Source organism: Hyperolius riggenbachi, chromosome 8 (assembly GCF_040937935.1).
Source record: "Hyperolius riggenbachi isolate aHypRig1 chromosome 8, aHypRig1.pri, whole genome shotgun sequence".
Lineage (NCBI taxonomy): Eukaryota > Metazoa > Chordata > Amphibia > Anura > Hyperoliidae > Hyperolius > Hyperolius riggenbachi.
Window position 1 is genome coordinate 190,755,155 of NC_090653.1, and position 21,520 is coordinate 190,776,674.

The 21,520-nt window shown below is 45.4% G+C and overlaps 1 protein-coding gene across 1 annotated transcript; it reads right to left on the minus strand.

Annotated features, from left to right (window-relative positions):
* Positions 1-19,220: 19,220 nt before the first annotated feature.
* On the minus strand, positions 19,221-21,242 carry LOC137527427 (zinc finger BED domain-containing protein 4-like). Its single transcript, XM_068247943.1, has one exon. The coding sequence runs from the start codon at positions 21,240-21,242 to the stop codon at positions 19,221-19,223; it is 2,022 nt and encodes a 673-aa protein (XP_068104044.1).
* Between the last annotated feature and the right edge of the window lie 278 nt (positions 21,243-21,520).

The following is a 21,520-nucleotide window of genomic DNA, read 5'->3' on the forward strand; positions in this document are numbered from 1 at the left end:
ACGTCCCCCCCCCTTCCCTCACCTTGGGGCTCACCCTTCCTTGTCCCCCCCCCCATCCATAATGCAGCGGCTGGCAGTGGGTGGCAGACCGGCAGTGGAGCGGAACTCTTCCTCTCCCTGCGCGAGAGGGAGATCTGTGCGTCTCTGGTCTGACGTCACTGACCGGACCAGACCAGCTGCACACAGAACCTTCCTCGTGAGCAGGAAATAGAGGAAGTGTTCTGCTGCGCTCCACCCGCCGCTGACTTATGGAGGGGGGGAGCGAGTAAGGGGCAGCCCCAAGGTGAGGGAAGGGGGGGATGTCCCCCCTTCTTCACCGCTATTCCTGCTGCTCCCCATTCACTGCGCTGAGTCGGGTGGGGGGTAGCGAGGGGCGCCGCCACTGATTCGGCCAGGGGGGCAGCCAGGGGGGGGGGGCAACGGGCAGCCAGGGGGAGGCAGCCGCCCCAATTTGCCATACGTGCGGACGCCCATGCTCCTGCTATATTTTTCTGAAGGTCTTGTGTACCAGAGACTGATAAGATACTAACAGAATTCTGAAGTGTTATCTTTTGCTGTTTGTATAACCTCTGTACATTGTATTTGGATTTATTATTCTCTGACTTATAAGGCTGGATGATATTACGCATGCTGAATTATCTGATATGTACTGTATCATGATCCTCTCTTGTTGTTTTTAATAAAACGAGTCTTTAAATTTTGAGGACTCCACCCCAACTTCACTCACTCCACCTCCACTCCTCCACCCCTCCCGCCCCTCCTCCTCCCCTCCTCCCCCCTACCCCCTCCCGCCCCCTCCCCCCCCCCCTTCTTCTCCCCTCACTCCCCACACTCCCCAACTTTACTTACTCTCCCTTTCCTCCTCCCCAGCTACACTCAATCTCCTGTTTCATCTTTTACCGCCACAGTTTACTTTAAATAATTTTTCCCCACACAAAAGTCATAATGTTGGACTATGCTGTACAGTGTACATCCTGCAACATGTATGCATGCCTTGATCAGCGGATTGAGGGTGTTTACTGTTGCCCTGGGTGTGTGCGTGTTGCTCAGTTAGAGGCGGAAGTTGCAGAGCTAAATAAGCATCTCGCAACACTGAGAAGCATACACAACACGGAGAAGAGCTTGGATCTCACAATCCAGACACTGGATGGAACCGTTGAAGATGAGGAGGGTGGAGTACAGCCGGACCAAGAAGCAGAGGCAGCCGCTAGTTGGGTCACAGTTAGAAGGGGTAAGGGAAAAAGTGGCAGGGAGGCTAGTCCCGAGTTGTCCCTCACTAATAAGTTTGCTTGTTTGCATAATATTGGGGAGGATGATTCAGGAGTAGCAATGCTGCAGCAGGATGTGCTCCTTAGCAACCAAGGGGCAGACTGCTGTAATGAGAAAGGGAATAGGAGTGCAGCTAAGGCTAGACAGGTACTGGTGGTAGGGGATTCAATTATTAGGCGCACAGATAGGGTAATCTGTCGAAGAAACCGCGAATGCCGTACAGTCTGTTGCCTCCCGGGTGCTCGGGTTCGGCATGTAGCGGAAAGAATTGACAGATTACTGGGTGGGGCTGGGGAAGATCCGGCTGTCATGGTACACATTGGCACCAATGACAAAGTTAGTGGGAGATGGAAGGTCCTCAAAAATGATTTTCAGGTACTTGGAGATAAACTTAAAGCAAGGACCTCCAAGGTGGTGTTTTCTGAAATACTGCCAGTGCCACGTGCTACATCTGAGAGACAGAGGGAGCTTAGGGAGTTAAATAAGTGGCTGAGAAATTGGTGTAGGAAGGAAGGGTTTGGGTTCCTGGAGAACTGGGCAGACTTTGCAGTCGGCTACAGGTTCTACAGCAGGGATGGGCTGCACCTTAATGGGGAGGGTGCAGCTGCATTGGGGGAGAAGATGGCTAAACGGTTGGAGGAGATTTTAAACTAGGATCTGGGGGGAGGCGGGAGGATAAAGTCTCAATACGTAGACAAGATGAGGTAAAAAGACAGTGGGAACCTATCATTATGGAGGGTGGAGAGGGGGGTGGGGACAGTGTAAAGATTAAGGAGGTTGGTAAAAATTCAAGTAGCCCATTTCATGTAAACAAAATTGGTAAATGTGGTGGTAAAAATATAAAGTGCATGGCAACCAATGCTCGGAGCCTTGCAAATAAAATAGACGAACTAGAGTTCATTCTGAATGACAAAGACTATGACATTGTGGGAATAACCGAGACATGGATGGATGAAAGCCATGACTGGATAGCTAATTTAAAAGGATACAATGTGTTTAGGAGGGATAGAACAGGGAAAAAAGGTGGAGGGGTTTGTCTCTTTGTTAAGAATTCTCTTACAGCTGTCCTCAACGATGAGATGGAGGAAGATTGCGAAGATGTGGAGTCCGTTTGGGTAAATATTCATGGTGGAAATAAAAGTTGCCAATTGCTTATTGGGGTATGCTACAGGCCACCTCTTATTAATGAAGCTGCAGAACTGCGATTACTACAGCAGATTGAAAAAGCTGCAGGTAAAAATGAGGTCATAATTATGGGTGACTTCAACTTTCCAGACATTGACTGGAGTATTGAGGCTACCCATTCTGGTAAAAGCAGCAGATTTCTGGCAGCACTACAGGACAATTACTTGACTCAAATGGTAACTGAACCAACTAGGGGGAATGCGTTACTGGATCTGATCATTTCTAATAGACCAGATAATGTATCAAATGTGCAGGTTTAAGAACATTTGGGAAATAGTGATCACAACATGATAACGTTTGATCTGGTGACTGATAGGCCACGGGGCAGCGGGACCACTAAAACTATGAATTTTAGAAAAGCAAAGTTCACTCAAATTAGGCAGGCAGTAAGTTTGATGAACTGGGATAATGTACTACAAGGGGAAGACACTGAAGGGAAATGGCAAGCTTTTAAACTTATACTCAATCAATACTGTAGTATGTATATCCCATATGGAAACAAAATGTCTAGGAATAAAAAAAAGGCCTCTATGGATGAATAGAAAGGTTAAAGATAAAATGAACAGGAAAAAGAATGCCTATAAGGTCTTAAAACAGGAGGGGACCGAGGTTGCACTAAGCAATTATAAGGAGTGCAATAAAAATTGTAAAAAAGAAATTAGGCAGGCAAAGATTGAAGCTGAAAAACAAATCGCTAAGGATATCAAATCTAACCCAAAAAAGTTTTACAAGTACATTAACTCTAAAAAAAGAAAGGTTGACTGTATAGGACTCCTAAAGGATGAGGATGGGAACTCAATGGTGGATGACCAAGGTAAGGCAGAGTTATTAAATGCTTTCTTTGCTTCTGTCTTCACAAAAGAAACAGCACTGTTGCAAACTACAGAGGCGGAAGAGTCTCAATCTTCTAACTGTAATATTAAATACTTAACGCAGGAAGAAGTGAAGGCAAGACTAAATAAATTAAAAATAGACAAGGCACCTGGCCCAGATGGCATGCATCCTCGGGTCCTAAGGGAATTAAGTTCAGTTATAGATAAACCCCTTTATCTTATCTTTTGTGACTCTCTTGCAACTGGCAGAGTCCCAGTGGATTGGCGTACAGCCCACGTTTTCCCATTATTTAAGAAGGGCAAAAAATCTGATCCAGGAAATTATAGACCTGTAAGTTTAACATCAGTTGTATGCAAACTATTTGAGGGGTTACTAAGAGATACTATACATGACTTCATAGTAGAAAATAATCTTATTTCTCAGCATCAACATGGGTTTACTAAAGACAGGTCCTGTTTGACTAACATGCTCAGCTTTTAATGAGGTAGTGAATGCTAATATGGATATTGGGAATGCTGTAGATGTGATACACTTGGACTTTGCAAAGGCCTTCGACACTGTTCCCCACAAAAGTCTGGTGCAAAAGTTGAGGATGCAAGGGCTGGGGAAGAGTCTGTGTTCATGGATAGGGAACTGGCTAATGGACAGAAAACAAAGAGTTGTGGTCAATGGATCGTACTCAAAATGGGAGACTGTTAGCAGTGGGGTCTAGTGTTGGGCGAACAGTGTTCGCCACTGTTCGGGTTCTGCAGAACATCACCCTGTTCGGGTGATGTTCGAGTTCGGCCGAACACCTGATGGTGTTCGGCCAAACTGTTCGGCCATATGGCCGAACTAAGAGCGCATGGCCGAACGTTACCCGAACGTCCGGCTAGCGCTGTGATTGGCCGAACGGGTCACGTGTAGTGTTGGGCGAACATCTAGATGTTCGGGTTCGGGCCGAACATGCCCGCGATGTTCGGGTGTTCGAGCCGAACTCCGAACATAATGGAAGTCAATGGGGACCCGAACTTTCGTGCTTTGTAAAGCCTCCTTATATGCTACATACCCCAAATTTACAGGGTATGTGCACCTTGGGAGTGGGTACAAGAGGAAAAAAAATTAGCAAAAAGAGCTTATAGTTTTTGAGAAAATCGATTTTAAAGTTTCAAAGGGAAAACTGTCTTTTAAATGCGGGAAATGTCTGTTTTCTTTGCACAGGTAACATGCTTTTTGTCGGCATGCAGTCATAAATGTAATACATATAAGAGGTTCCAGGAAAAGGGACCGGTAACGCTAACCCAGCAGCAGCACATGTGATGGAACAGGAGGAGGGTGGCGCAGGAGGAGAAGGCCACGCTTTGAGACACAACAACCCAGGCCTTGCATGAGGACAAGAAGCGTGCGGATAGCAATTTGCATTTTGTCGCCATGCAGTCATAAATGTAATACAGATGAGAGGTTCAATAAACAGGGACCGGAAACCCTAACCTATCACAGATGTTCATTGTTCATGTTACTTGGTTGGGGTCCGGGAGTGTTGCGTAGTCGTTTCCAATCCAGGATTGATTCATTTTAATTTGAGTCAGACGGTCTGCATTTTCTGTGGAGAGGCGGATACGCCGCCGATCTGTGACGATGCCTCCGGCAGCACTGAAACAGCGTTCCGACATAACGCTGGCTGCCGGGCAAGCCAGCACCTCTATTGCGTACATTGCCAGTTTGTGCCAGGTGTCTAGCTTCGATACCCAATAGTTGAAGGGTGCAGATGGATTGTTCAACACAGCTATGCCATCTGACATGTAGTCCTTGACCATCTTCTCCAGGCGATCGGTGTTGGAGGTGGATCTGCACGCTTGCTGTTCTGTGTGCTGCTGCATGGGTGTCAGAAAATTTTCCCACTCCAAGGACACTGCCGATACCATTCCCTTTTGGGCACTAGCTGCGGCTTGTGTTGTTTGCTGCCCTCCTGGTCGTCCTGGGTTTGCAGAAGTCAGTCTGTCGGCGTACAACTGGCTAGAGGAGGGGGAGGATGTCAATCTCCTCTCTAAAGTCTCCACAAGGGCCTGCTGGTATTCTTCCATTTTGACCTGTCTGGCTCTTTCTTCAAGCAGTTTTGGAACATTGTGTTTGTACCGTGGATCCAGAAGGGTATAAACCCAGTAATTGGTGTTGTCCAGAATGCGCACAATGCGTGGGTCGCTTTCAATGCAGTCCTAGGCCGAAGAGGTCATAGCCTAGGGTCACAAAAACCTGTTTATTTGGGCAATTTCAATGGTGGCGAGTCTGACGTACATAAATCGCAGCAATGGCCGTTAGCAACGTCTGAATCTCACGAAATGTCTCATGCAGGTAGAAGAAATATTGTTAGACTTGGGCTCCAAAGATGGGTTCCCTACATCTCTGCAAACCAGAGTTACAGGGCTCCAAATTTGGTAAAATCCCCCATAGGCTTTCATTGGGCCTCCTATTTACAGTTCCAAAATCTCACATCTTTTCAAAGGGCAATTGCTCAGCAGTGGCAAATTTTATAGCATTGTAGGGACCCTTAGGGGGAACATGACTGGTGAGTTTCGGGCCCCTAGGCTGAAGAGGTCATAGCCTAGGGTCACAAAAACCTGTTTATTTGGGCTATTTCAATGGTAGTGATGGTGACGTACATAAATCTCAACCATGGCCGTTAGCAACGTCTGAATCTCACGAAATGTCTCATGCAGGTAGAAGACATATTGTTAGACTTGGATTCCAAAGATGGGGTCCCTACATCTCTGCAAACCAGAGTTACAGGGGTCCAAAATTGGTAAAATCCCCCATAGGCTTTCATTGGGCCTCCTATTTACCGTTCCAAAATCTCACACCATTTCAAAGGGCAATGGCTCAGCAGTGGCAAAACTCACCAGTCATGATCCCCCTAAGGGTCTCTACAATGCTAGAAAATTTGGTACTGCTGAGCCATTGCCTTTTGAAAAGATGTGAGATTTTGGAAAGTGAAATAGGGAGGCAATGAAAGCCTATGGGGGATTTTACCAATTTTGGACCCCTGTAACTCTGGTTTGCAGAGATGTAGGGACCCCATCTTTGGAATCCAAGTCTAACAATATGTCTTCTACCTGCATGAGACATTTCATGAAATTCAGACGTTGCTAACGGCCATGGCTGAAATTTATGTACGTCACCATCACTACCATTGAAATAGCCCAAATAAACAGGTTTTTGTGACCCTAGGCTATGACCTCTTCGGCCTAGGGGCCCGAAACTCACCAGTCATGTTCCCCCTAAGGGTCCCTACAATGCTAGAAAATTTGGTACTGCTGAGCCATTGCCCTTTGAAAAGATGTGAGATTTTGGAAAGTGAAATAGGTAGGCAATGAAATCCTATGGGGGATTTTACCAATTTTGGACCCCTGTAACTCTGGTTTGCAGAGATGTAGGGACCCCATCTTTGGAATCCAAGTCTAACAATATGTCTTCTACCTGCATGAGACATTTCGTGAGATTCAGACGTTGCTAACGGCCATGGCTGAGATTTATGTACGTCACCATCACTACCATTGAAATAGCCCAAATAAACAGGTTTTTGTGACCCTAGGCTATGACCTCTTCGGCCTAGGGGCCCGAAACTCACCAGTCATGTTCCCCCTAAGGGTCCCTACAATGCTATAAAATATGGTACTGCTGAGCCATTGCCCTTTGAAAAGATGTGAGATTTTGTAAAGTGAAATAGGGAGGCAATGAAAGCCTATGGGGGATTTTACCAATTTTGGAGCCCTGTAACTCTGGTTTGCAGAGATGTAGAGACCCCATCTTTGGAATCCAAGTCTAACAATATGTCTTCTACCTGCATGAGACATTTCGTGAGATTCAGACGTTGCTAACGGCCATGGCTGAGATTTATGTACGTCACCATCACTACCATTGAAATAGCCCAAATAAACAGGTTTTTGTGACCCTAGGCTATGACCTCTTCGGCCTAGGGGCCCGAAACTCACCAGTCATGTTCCCCCTAAGGGTCCCTACAATGCTATAAAATTTGCCACTGCTGAGTAATTGCCCTTTGAAAAGATGTGAGATTTTGGAACTGTAAATAGGAGGCCCAATGAAAGCCTATTGGGGATTTTACCAAATTTGGAGCCCTGTAACTCTGGTTTGCAGAGATGTAGGGAACCCATCTTTGGAGCCCAAGTCTAACAATATGTCTTCTACCTGCATGAGACATTTCGTGAGATTCAGACGTTGCTAACGGCCATTGCTGCGATTTATGTACGTCAGACTCGCCACCATTGAAATTGCCCAAATAAACAGGTTTTGTGACCCTAGGCTATGACCTCTTCGGCCTAGGACTGCATTGAACGCGACCCACGCATTGTGCGCATTCTGGACAACACCAATTACTGGGTTTATACCCTTCTGGATCCACGGTACAAACACAATGTTCCAAAGCTGCTTGAGGAAAGAGCCAGACAGGTCAAAATGGAAGAATACCAGCAGGCCCTTGTGGAGACTTTAGAGAGGAGATTGACATCCTCCCCCTCCTCTAGCCAGTTGTACGCCGACAGACTGACTTCCGCAAACCCAGGATGACCAGGAGGGCAGCAAACAACACAAGCCGCAGCTAGTGCTCAAAAGGGAATGGTATCGGCAGTGTCCTTGGAGTGGGAAAATTTTCTGACACCCATGCAGCAGCACACAGAACAGCAAGCGTGCAGATCCACCTCCAACACCGATCGCCTGGAGAAGATGGTCAAGGACTACATGTCAGATGGCATAGCTGTGTTGAACAATCCATCTGCACCCTTCAACTATTGGGTATCGAAGCTAGACACCTGGCACAAACTGGCAATGTACGCAATAGAGGTGCTGGCTTGCCCGGCAGCCAGCGTTATGTCGGAACGCTGTTTCAGTGCTGCCGGAAGCATCGTCACAGATCGGCGGCGTATCCGCCTCTCCACAGAAAATGCAGACCGTCTGACTCAAATTAAAATGAATCAATCCTGGATTGGAAACGACTACGCAACACTCCCGGACCCCAACCAAGTAACATGAACAATGAACATCTGTGATAGGTTAGGGTTTCCGGTCCCTGTTTATTGAACCTCTCATCTGTATTACATTTATGACTGCATGGCGACAAAATGCAAATTGCTATCCGCACGCTTTTTGTCCTCATGCAAGGCCTGGGTTGTTGTGTCTCAAAGCGTGGCCTTCTCCTCCTGCGCCACCCTCCTCCTGTTCCATCACGTGTGCTGCTGCTGGGTTAGCGTTACCGGTCCCTTTTCCTGGAACCTCTTATATGTATTACATTTATGACTGCATGCCGACAAAAAGCATGTTACCTGTGCAAAGAAAACAGACATTTCCCGCATTTAAAAGACAGTTTTCCCTTTGAAACTTTAAAATCGATTTTCTCAAAAACTATAAGCTCTTTTTGCTAATTTTTTTTTCCTCTTGTACCCACTCCCAAGGTGCACATACCCTGTAAATTTGGGGTATGTAGCATGTAAGGAGGCTTTACAAAGCACAAAAGTTCGGGTCCCCATTGACTTCCATTATGTTCGGAGTTCGGCTCGAACACCCAAACATCGCGGCCATGTTCGGCCTGTTCGGCCCGAACCCGAACATCTAGATGTTCGCCCAACACTAGTGGGGTCCCACAGGGGTCTGTTCTGGGTCCAGTGCTCTTTAATTTATTTATTAATGACCTAGTAGATGCAGTAGTGAGCAATGTTGCTATTTTTGCAGATGATACAAAATTGTGCAGAATCATCAACTCTCAGGAAGATAGTGTCATATTGCAACAGGATCTGGATAGGATGGCTATATGGGCACATACATGGTAGATGAAATTCAATGTTGACAAATGTAAGGTCATGCATTTTGGACGTACTAATGGTCTAGCACCATACAAAATAAATGGGATACAGTTGGGGACATCAAACTTGGAGAAGGACTTAGGAGTACTCATTGACAACAAGTTAAATAATCGTACTCAATGCCAAGCAGCTGCAGCTAAAGCTAACAAAATTTTGGGATGCATTAAAAGGGAAATAAAAACTCGAGATGCTAGCATAATATTGCCCCTGTTTAACTCTCTAGTAAGGCCACATCTGGAATATGGAATTCAGTTCTGGGCACCACATTACAAAAAAGATATTGCAGTTTTAGAGCAGGTGCAGAGACGAGCAACAAAATTGATGAGTGGGATGGAAGGTCTCACTTATCGAGAAAGCAAGACGTTTTAAATCAGGATGATACCATTTATTGGCTAACTAAAAATGAATAAAATAAGCAAGCTTTCGGCCTTGCAGCCTTCGTCTGGCTTATATCCTGTTAGTTTGCAAACTGGTGGTACAGACAGCTTATATACATGCAACATCAAAAGGTAATCGAGAAAGGTTAGATAAACTGGGTTTATTTAGTCTAGAGAAAAGACGCCTTAGAGGGGATCTAATTAACATGTATAAATACATCAGAGGGCAATATAATACCTTGGCGGATGAGCTTTTTGTCCCTAGGCCTTCTCAAAGGACTAGAGGACATGATCTGCGCATGGAGGAAAAACGTTTTAGCCATTTATTTAGGAAAGGGTTCTTTAGACAAGACAAGACAAATAACATTTATATTGCGCTTTTCTCCTTGCGGACTCAAAGCGCCAGAGCAGAGCAGCAGCCACTACGGCGCGCTCTATTGGCAGTAGCAGTGTAAGGGAGACTTGCCAAAGGTCTCCTACTGAATTAGTGCTGGCTTACTGAACAGGCAGAGCCGAGATTCGAACCCTGGTCTCCCGTGTCAGAGGCAGAGCCCTTAACCATTACACCATCAGCCACAGTTAGAGTGATTAAGATGTGGAATGCATTGCCACAGGAAGTCGTTATGGCAAACTCTATACCTGCATTTAAAGGGGGCTTAGATGCTTTCCTTGCGTTGAAAGACATCCATGGCTACAATTACTAGGTAATGCCTAATGATGTTGATCCAGGGATTTTATCTGATTGCCATCTGGAGTCGGGAAGGAATTTTTCCCTTTAGGGGCTAATTGGACCATGCCTTGTAAGGGTTTTTTCACCTTCCTCTGGATCAACAGGGATATGTGAGGGAGCAGGCTGGTGTTGTACTTTATACTGGTTGAACTCGATGGACGTATGTCTTTTTTCAACCAAAATAACTATGTAACTATGTAACAAAAATAAATAAATAAAATAAAGTGAAAACTGTTCCTGGGATTTTCCATCTCAACCCCCCTGATGTAATTTCCTCCCTTGCTTTTTTTTTTCTCCTAGAAACTGCACTGTCATAGCTAGCTTGCTTTTGTAAACACATGTGAGCACAGCCTAGATTGTATTTCAGCAGCTCACTCACCTGCCCTCAGCCAATCAGTGAGGAGCAGGAATGTGGGAGTGGAGATGACGAGCTTCCTTCTCCTCGGCAATGTACCAAATAGAGCCAGGCTGAGTAAGATAAGATTTATAACAGCAGAACAATTTCTGATAAGATTGAAGGTTGCTGGCTGCATAATGAACAAAGAACAGTGGGTAAATGGAATTTGAGTTTGTGGCTGAAAATCCAGCTTTAACCACTTGCCCTCCCCTTGGGACGAGTATCTGCGTCCCTGCAAAATCCCTCTTCACCTCACAGGGCTGTAGATACTACATCCCTTGCAGGCATACATTTGAAATCGGCGCCGGTAGACTTGGGCGCAGGATACAGCCGGCTGATCCTGCTTCTGCACAAGTCCGGGCCGTGTTAATTACTATTCTCCTTCCAGGCCACCATGGATAGTGGGGAATTATATCATTTGGCTTCCAGCTATTGCTGGAGGCTGAATTATTTTGTTTTAAAAGCAACTTTGGCTCCGTCGTCTGACGGAGCCGACGTTACTCACTGAGCGCCGCTATAGCTGTAATTCCTATTACAGTTTATGGTGGCGCCGACTGCGCCAAATCTACCTGTGCTAAAAAGCACTGCTCCGTCCTTGCCGCTGCACACTCCCACACTCATTCTTACTCCCGATCGTTAGAGGGAAGATCAATGAATGGGATTGCAGTTCCCATTCATTGATCTAAGTCCCCATGTGAATGATCGCCGGCATCAATGAGAGTCGGAGAAAGAGAAAGCGGATACCTGCACATCCACGCATTACTTCCTAATTGTGTACTAATAGTACACACAGGAAAGTTACGCACGAGGAAATCTTGTGGCCAAATAGTAAAATTACACCTACACACAAGTTAAAGTAAAAGTGAAAAAAAAATATACAATTGAAAAAAATACATACAGTAGATAGTTACCTTTAGGGAATGAACTTTTGTAGTATGCATGTCAGGTTTGTTACTTATTAAATTATGGGCGTGTAATTAGCGATAGATGCAAAACTGAAAAAAAAAAATTTATGTACAAATAAAAGATTCATGCCATACATTGTACTAGGGAAATGTTTTAAATGTTGCAATAACCGGTACAAATTGGCAAATAAAACGTGTGGGTTTTAACCACTTGAGGACCGCAGTCTTTTCACCCCTTAAAGGAGTTATCCGGGCTATATAAAGAAAATAAACGCTACTTACCGGGGGCTTTCTCCAGCCCCAAGCTCCCAGGACCTCCCTCGCCACACCTCTGCCTGCAGCCGTTCACCGGAGCTCCGTCCCGGTCCCCGGCGATGACGTCAGAGCGACCTTCAGGTCGCTCTGTACTGCGCCTGCGCGAGCGGCGCTGTCAATCACCGCCACGTGGGCCGGAGCGGACTGCGCAAGCGCAGAACTATTGCACCTGCGCAGTCCGCATCCGGCCCACGTGGTGGTGATTGACAGCGCCGCTCGCGCAGGCGCAGTACAGAGCGACCTGGAGGTCGCTCTGACGTCATCGCCGGGGATCGGGACGGAGCTCCGGCGAACGGCTGCGGGCAGAGGTGCGGCGAGGGAGGTCCTGGGAGCTTGGGGCTGGGGCAAGCCCCCGGTAAGTAGCGTTTATTTTCTTTATATAGCCCGGATAACTCCTTTAACCACTTGAGGACCGTGGGCTTTACCCCCCTTAAAGGGATACTTAAGTCAAAAATAAAACATGATTTTTACTCACCTGGGGCATCCCTCAGCCCCCTGAAGCTGTATGGTGCCCTCGCAGCCTGGCTCCGATCCTCCTGTCCCTGCCGGCGGCTACTTCCAGGTTCAGCGACAGTCGCTGACAGGCTGGGAACCCGAGTGATTCTCCGCGTTCCCAGCCGCTATATCACCCCCTATGCTGCTATAGTATATAACGTATACGCTATAGCAGCATATCACTCGCGTTTCCAGCCTGTCAGCGGCTGTCGCCGAACCCGGAAGTAGCCGCCGGTGGGGACAGGAGGATCGGAGTCAGGCTGCGAGGGCATTTTTTATTTTTGACTTAAGTATCCCTTTAAGGACCAGACCCTTTTTTTCCATTCAGACCACTGCAGCTTTCACGGTTTATTGCTCGCTCATACAACCTACCACCTAAATGAATTTTACCTCCTTTTCTTGTCACTAATACAGCTTTCTTTTGGTGCTATTTGATTGCTGCTGCGAGTTTTAGTTTTTATTATATTCATCAAAAAAGACATGAATTTTGTCAAAAAAATGACTTTTTTAACTTTCTGCGCTTACATTTTTCAAATGAAGTAAAATTTCCTATACATTTGAGTGCGAAAGTTATTCTGCTACATGTCTTTGATAAAAAAAAAAACATTCAGTGTATATTTATTGGATTGGGTAAAAGTTATAGCGTTTACAAACTATGGTGCCAAAAGTGAATTTTCCCATTTTGAAGTATCTCAGACTTTTCTGACCACCTGTCATGTTTCATGAGGTGCTAAAATTCCAGGATAGTATAAATACCCCCCAAATTACCCCATTTTGGAAAGAAGACATCCCAAAGTATTCACTGAGAGGCATAGTGAGTTCATAGAAGATTTTATTTTTTGTCACAAGTTAGCGGAAAATGACACTTTGTGACAAAAAAAAAAAAAGAAAGCTTCCATTTCTTCTAACTTGCGACAAAAAAAAAAATGAAATCTGCCACGGACTCACTATGCTCCTCTCTGAATACCTTGAAGGGTCTGCTTTCCAAAATGGGGTCATTTGTGGGGTGTGTTTACTGCCCTGGCATTTTGGGGGGTGCTAAATTGTAAGCCCCCCTGTAAAGCCTAAAGGTGCTTATTGGACTTTGGGCCCCTTAGCGCAGTTAGGCTGCAAAAAAGTGCCACACATGTGGTATTGCCGTACTCGGGAGAAGTAGTATAATGTGTTTTGGGGTGTATTTTTACACATACCCATGCTGGGTGGGAGAAATATCTCTGTAAATGACAATTTTTTTATTTTTTTTACACACAATTGTCCATTTCCAGAGAGGAGTAGTCTTGAAACCAAATGTTGCAAAATGACCTGTGAAATCCTAAAGGTACTCATTGGACGTTGGGCCCCTTAGCGCACTTAGTGTGCAAAAAAGTGCCACACATGTGGTACCGCTGTACTCAGGAGAAGTAGTATAATGTGTTTTGTGGTATATTTTTACACATACCCATGCTGGGTGGGAGAAATATCTCTGTAAATGACAATTTTTAGATTTTTTTTTACACACAATTGTCCATTTACAGAGAGATTTCTCCCACCCAGCATGGGTATGTGTAAAAATACACCCCAAAACACATTATACTACTTCTCCTGAGTACGGTGATACCACATGTGTGACACTTTTTTGCAGCCTAGGTGCGCTAAGGGGCCCAACGTCCTATTCACAGGTCATTTTGAGGCATTTGTTTTCTAGACTACTCTTCAGGGTTTAGGGCCCCTAAAATGCCAGGGCAGTATAGGAACCCCACAAGTGACCCCATTTTAGAAAGAAGACACCCCAAGGTATTCCGTTAGGTGTATGGCGAGTTCATAGAAGATATTTTTTGTCACAAGTTAGTGAAAAATGACACTTTGTGAAAAAAAACAATAAAAATCAATTTCCGCTAACTTTTGACAAAACATAAAATCTTCTATGAACTCGTCATACACCTAACAGAATACCTTGGGGTGTCTTTTTTTCTAAAATGGGGTCACTTGTGGGGTTCCTATACCGCCCTGGCATTTTACGGGCCCAAAACCGTGAGTAGTCTGGAAACCAAATGTCTCAAAATGACTGTTCAGGGGTATAAGCATCTGCAAATTTTGATGACAGGTGGTCTATGAGGGGGCGAATTTTGTGGAACCGAACATAAGCAGGATGGCCTTTTAGATGACAGGTTGTATTGGGCCTGATCTGATAGATAGGAGTGCTAGGGGGGTGACAGGAGGTGATTGATGGGTGTCTCAGGGGGTGGTTAGAGGGGAAAATAGATGCAATCAATGCACTGGGGAGGTGATCGGAAGGGGGTCTGAGGGGGATCTGAGGGTTTGGCCGAGTGATCAGTAGCCCACACGGGGCAAATTAGGGCCTGATCTGATGGGTAGGTGTGCTAGGGGGTGACAGGAGGTGATTGATGGGTGTCTCAAGGTGTGATTAGAGGGGGGAATAGATGCAAGCAATGCACTGGCGAGGTGATCAGGGCTGGGGTCTGAGGGCGTTCTGAGGGTGTGGGCGGGTGATTGAGTGCCCTAGGGGCAGATAGGGGTCTAATCTGATGGGTAGCAGTGACAGGGGGTGATTGATGGGTAATTAGTGGGTGTTTAGGGTAGAGAACAGATGTAAACACTGCACTTGGGAGGTGATCTGACGTCGGAACTGCGGGAGATCTATTAGTGTGGGTGGGTGATCAGATTGCCAACAAGGGGCAGGTTAGGGGCTGATTGATGGGTGGCAGTGACAGGGGATGATTGATGGGTGGCATTGACAGTGGGTGATTGATGGGTGATTGACAGGTGATCAGTGGGTTATTACAGGGAAGAACAGATGTAAATATTGCACTGGCGAATTGATAAGGGGGGGTCTGAGGGCAATCTGAGCGTGTAGGCGGGTGATTAGGTGCCCGCAATGGGCAGATTAGGGTCTGATCTGATGGGTAACAGTGACAGGTGGTGATAGGGGGTGATTGATGGGTAATTAGTGGGTGTTTAGAGTAGAGAACAGATGTAAACACTGCACTTGGGAGGTGATCTGACGTCGGATCTGCAGGCGATCTATTGGTGTGGGTGGGTGATCCGATTGCCCGGAAGGGGCAGGTTAGGGGCTGATTGATCGGTGGCAGTGACAGGGGGTGATTGATGGGTGGCAGTGACAGGGGGTGATTGATGGGTGATTGACTCTGCTCTGGACTCTGCTGGAAACAACTACTCTGCATCCACAACTGCCTCCAATGCTGTTGCTAAAAATGCCACTGCTGGACATATGTTGCACAGCCAAGTAGACTCTGCTTCTTTACACAGGTTTGCTTGCACTAACTGCATACTCATATAAACTGTTTAGTGGTTGGAAACTTCCTGGTTATAATCAGAGACCATTACCATGTTTACTGCACTTTTTCTTATGTTCTGCCTGTCTGCAAACATCTACAAGTTGCATTGCAATATGTAGGGATGGGACGAATCCACAATTTTTTCGAAGCCGAATCCGAATCCAAATCTGAAAAGGTTCTCGAATATCTCGAACCTTTCAAATCCCGAATCTCACGAATCTTGTACAAAAATAAGGAAGAAACAGTCATCCAAACTGAGGAAACTAATTTTTTACTCTCAAAATTGATGAATAAATATAACACTTACTTCTTTTACAAAGTATTCCTTCAAAATACCTAGTAAACACAGTAACACAGAAAGAAATACTTTAAATGACATTGACAACTTATTAATTTGGACTGGCCACAAAAGTGAGTGCAGATAGGTCTCTTAAACAATATACCAGTAGCCTGGTTGCTAAGTGGGTCCTCTGCCTCCAGTGCATGAGGCAAACTTGTGTGGATGTGCACCCCCGATTTGGATTGGTGCCCCAAATATAGGTAGCCTGGAATAGATGCCCCCAGTATAGGTAACCTGGAGTAGTTGCCCCTAGTATAGGTAGCCTGGAATGGTTTCTCCCAGTATAGGTAGTATGGAGTAGTTGCCCCTAGTATAGGTAGTCTCTAGTTAGCCCAGCATAGGTAGCCTGGAGTAGTTGCCCCCAGCATTGGTAGCCTGTAACAGTTGCCCCCCATATAGGTAGTGTGGCATAGTTTTCCCCAGTATAGGTTGTATGGAGTAGTTGCCCCTAGTATAGGTACTAGTCTCTAGTTAGCCCAGCATAGGTGGCCTGGAGTAGTTGCCCCCAGCATTGGTAGTCTGTAATAGTTGCCCCCCATATAGGTAGTGTGGCATAGTTTTCCCCAGTATAGGTTGTATGGAGTAGTTGCCCCTAGTATAGGTACTAGTCTCTAGTTAGCCCAGCATAGGTAGCCTGGAGTAGTTGCCCCCAGCATTGGTAGTCTGTAATAGTTGCCCCCCATATAGGTAGTGTGGCATAGTTTTCCCCAGTATAGAGTAGTTGCCCCTAGTACAGGTAGTCTGTAGTTAGCCCAGCATAGGTAGCCTGGAGTAGTTGCCCCCAGCATTGGTAGTCTAGTCTGGAATAGTTGCCCCCTATATAGGTAGTGTGGCATAGTTTTCCCCAGTATAGAGTAGTTGCCCCTAGTATAGGTAGTCTGTAGTTAGCCCAGCATAGGTAGCCTGGAGTAGTTGCCCCCAGCATTGGTAGCCTGGAATAGTTGCCCCCCATATAGGTAGTGTGGCATAGTTTTCCCCAGTATAGAGTAGTTGCCCCTAGTATAGGTAGTCTGTAGTTAGCCCAGCATAGGTAGCCTGGAGTAGTTGCCCCCAGCATTGGTAGCATGGAATAGTTGCCCCCCATATAGGTAGTGTGGCAGTTTCCCCCAGTATAACCTTAAAAGGACAACTGTCTAAATTCTAAAATCTGGACTGTCCACAAAAGTAAGTGCAGATTGGTCTTGGAGATTTCAGAGTTATGTTTAGGAATCCTAATTAATGTGGATCTTACTGCTCGGCAGTGGACAGTTATAGAAGAAGTGATAAGAAGAGTCCTTGATGTCTTTGATAAAGCTACTTTTGTGGCCAGTTCAAGTTCAAATAAAATGAGAGGTATATGGAGGCTGCCACATTTACTTCTTAAACAATATACCAGTAGCCTGGTTGCTAAGTGGATCCTCTGCCTCCAGTGCATGAGGCAAACTTGTGTGGATGTGCACCCCCGATTTGGATTGGTGCCCCAAATATAGGTAGCCTGGAATAGATGCCCCCAGTATAGGTAACCTGGAGTAGTTGCCCCTAGTATAGGTAGCCTGGAATGGTTTCTCCCAGTATAGGTAGTATGGAGTAGTTGCCCTAGTATAGGTAGTCTCTAGTTAGCCCAGCATAGGTAGCCTGGAGTAGTTGCCCCCAGCATTGGTAGCCTGGAACAGTTGCCCCCCATATAGGTAGTGTGGCATAGTTTTCCCCAGTATAGGTTGTATGGAGTAGTTGCCCCTAGTATAGGTACTAGTCTCTAGTTAGCCCAGCATAGGTAGCCTGGAGTAGTTGCCCCCAGCATTGGTAGCCTGTAACAGTTGCCCCCCATATAGGTAGTGTGGCATAGTTTTCCCCAGTATAGGTTGTATGGAGTAGTTGCCCCTAGTATAGGTACTAGTCTCTAGTTAGCCCAGCATAGGTAGCCTGGAGTAGTTGCCCCCAGCATTGGTAGTCTGGAATAGTTGCCCCCCATATAGGTAGTGTGGCATAGTTTTCCCCAGTATAGAGTAGTTGCCCCTAGTATAGGTAGTCTGTAGTTAGCCCAGCATAGGAAGCCTGGAGTAGTTGCCCCCAGCATTGGTAGCCTGTAACAGTTGCCCCCCATATAGGTAGTGTGGCATAGTTTTCCCCAGTATAGGTTGTATGGAGTAGTTGCCCCTAGTATAGGTACTAGTCTCTAGTTAGCCCAGCATAGGTAGCCTGGAGTAGTTGCCCCCAGCATTGGTAGTCTGTAATAGTTGCCCCCCATATAGGTAGTGTGGCATAGTTTTCCCCAGTATAGGTTGTATGGAGTAGTTGCCCCTAGTATAGGTACTAGTCTCTAGTTAGCCCAGCATAGGTTGCCTGGAGTAGTTGCCCCCAGCATTGGTAGCCTGGAATAGTTGCCCCCCCCCCCCCATATAGGTAGTGAGGCATAGTTTCAACCAGTATAGGTAGTATGGAGTAGTTGCCTCTAGTATATGTAGCCTGGAATGGTTTCTCCCAGTATAGGTAGTCTGGAACAGTTGCCTTTAATATAGGTTGCCTGGAATAGTTTCTCCCAGTTTAGGTAGTATTCAATAGTTGTCCCTAATATAGGTCGTCAGTAATAGTTATCCCAGCAAAGGTAGCCGGGAATAATTGCCCCTGCATAGGTAACGGCACGTGCAATAGTTGCCCCCAGTATAGGTAGACTAGAATAGTTGTTCCAGTATAGATAGCCTGGAATAGTTGCCTGCAGTATAGGTAGCATGGAATAGTTACCCCCAATATAGGTAGTCTGGAATAGTTGCCCCAAGTATAGGAAGCCAGAGTCCACTGATGCCAGACTTCCTTTTACCACGCAGTTGTCCCCTACTTCATGGCACCTCTTCCTGCATCACAGTGAATGCAAAAAGACATGCCAATACTAGGGGGAGAGCTGAGTGATGACAAGAAGTCTGACATCACTGGACTCCCGGAAGCATGTGAGATAATAGGCCAGAAGGCCCAGAACACTGCAGCTGAACAGGGGGCCAGTTGTCACCACCCCTGCAAGCTGACACCTGAGACACCCGCTTGATAAAACATGGCAGAGTCCATATCCCTCAATCTTAAACATAGATAGCACCCTCTTTCATATCTATTTCTTACACTTACTAAAATAAAGTGCATTCAATGAACAATGCCAAACAACATAACAAGTTACAACTTTTTCCAATCTTGGCAACAATTGTTTACCCACTGTAACTGTTCCTAAATGAAAAAAAATATTTCCAAAAACAACTCTGTTCAAGGAAGATTTTTGTTCAGGAAAACTAGCATACGAACTCGCTCTGGGTCCAATGTACTCCGTTTCCTATCAACTATATTGCCAGATGTGCTGAATAGTCTTTCTGAGATTACAGTTGAAGGTGGTGTGATTAAGAACTTTTTAGAGAGTTTTCTCAGATTCTGATATTTTTTGTTTTCCTTCCAGTATTTGAAAATATCAGAGGATGGTTGAAGCAGTGGTTCTGCTAGGTAGGCATTAATTTCTTCCTCCGGGGATAGACGGCAACTCTGCTCACTGCTGTTGGAAGATGGTACCATCAGTTGAGAGTAGTAGCTCCACATACTATGACCTCCTTGTTGTTCTGTTGATGTTTGACTGGTGTCTCTTACTAGTCCTTGTGTTGATGTACAAAGATCAGCATCCTCGACTTGCATACTCAAATCAGTAATTTCAATGGCCAACGTTGATTTAGCTGCATCCAGATTTTCTCTGTTAAAAAAAACATTTCCCTTGAATCGGGGATCCAGTAGGGTAGCAAGAGCATAGAATTTTTCTGACTCAACAGAGTGATAGCGCCTTCTCATAGATGCGAGCAAATCATTGCGAAATCCCTGTACAGAACCAACACTGGATTTGAAGGTCTGCAATGCACGAATAGTACTATTCACTAAAGGTATTATTTCGGATATTGTGACTTGGCTTGAACTGGCCACAAAAGTTGCTTTATCAAAGACATCTAGAATTCTTATCACTTCTTCTATAACTGTCCACTGCCGAGCAGTAAGATCTACCTGAAAATTTAGGTCTGAAGCAGACAGTAAAACAGCTTGCTTTTGTTCCATGAGACGAGCTAGCATATGAAGCTGAGAGTTCCATCTAGTTGGTTCGTCTTGTATCAGACGACGAGGTTTTGTATTTAACTTGGCTTGAGCAGATCGTAAGGTTTTCATGGCTTTAGAAGAGTGTTTGTAATGTCCTACAATGCTCCGACAGGATGACATAATATCTTTAATTTCAGTCTTGTTCAGCAAACCATCTTTTAGAACTAATTGGAAGGTATGAGCCAGGCAAGGCAAATGGTGAAATGGACTGCGCTGTAAAGCTGCTACCACATTAGGACCATTGTCTCTCATGACACACACAACTTTTTGTGACAGATTCCAATCTTTCAGAGTAGTGGTAATGAAAGTTTCAATTGCAGATGCTGTATGTGAAACCTCAGGAAAGGGAATACATTCCAAGCACAAGTGATGATACTGAAAGTTTTCATCTAAGAAGTGTACTGTCAAACTGAGGTAGTCATCACAAGACGTAGATGTCCACATGTCTGTTGTGAGTCCAATAAAATTGTTTTTTCCTAGAAGGTCCTCAACTTTTGTCTTTACCTCTTCATACATCTGTGGAATTACCTTTTCTGCCAAGTGTTTCCTGCTTGGGATGACATATCTTGGCTCTAGGTGGTTTAACAACTTTCTGAAACCTCTATCCTCTACTATGGATAGCGGTTGGTTATCTTTGCAGATCATGTCAGCAACTAACCTTGTAACTGTTTTAGCTCTTTTGTCTCCAGGTTTAAAACTTTGCGTTTTATCAAGAAAAGCTGCCATAGTCCATTGGTTGGAAGGTGGTGGTACTATTTTGCGTTTCACTGGGGGTAATTTGAATGGACTTTGTGTAAAAGATGACTCTGCTGGTCCTGGACTAGGAGCTGGACTACACATTGATGCAGGACTCTCAACAGAAGCTACTTCATCTGGGGCTGGGTCGTCGTCGTCTTCACTTGCTAAATCTGCACTGACCGACAGAGGGCTTGAGGTTGATGGTGAAGCTGGAGGCAATACTGGCGATGGTGACCGTGTACCTTTCAGTTCCTGAAATTTAGACAAATGCTTGGCTTTCAAATGTTTCCACATTGCTGAGGTGGTATGGGACCCTTTTCCTCTTGATATCTTTGCCAAACACAGGTTGCAATTAGCATAATTTTCATCTTGTGCAATTTGGAAATGGATCCAGATACTGGATGCTGGTGGAGATGTCATCATATGAGGTGCTATTGGCACACTCTGAAAGTTCAACAAAAAAATAAATAAATAAATGCTCTCTTTTGTACCCCTACATTTACTATTGCTCACTGTCACTACTCTCTTCTTCTCATGCTTGCCAGCTCTCTAGAAAAATAGTGTCTCCTTAGTAGACTAGATACAGGACCCTCAGAGTCACCTTAAAGTTGATATACTGTATTATGCCCTCATTACTACTACTAGGTAATGCCCCCTCAGTATAAAGCACACTTAGGAATAAAATACCCACTTCAGTA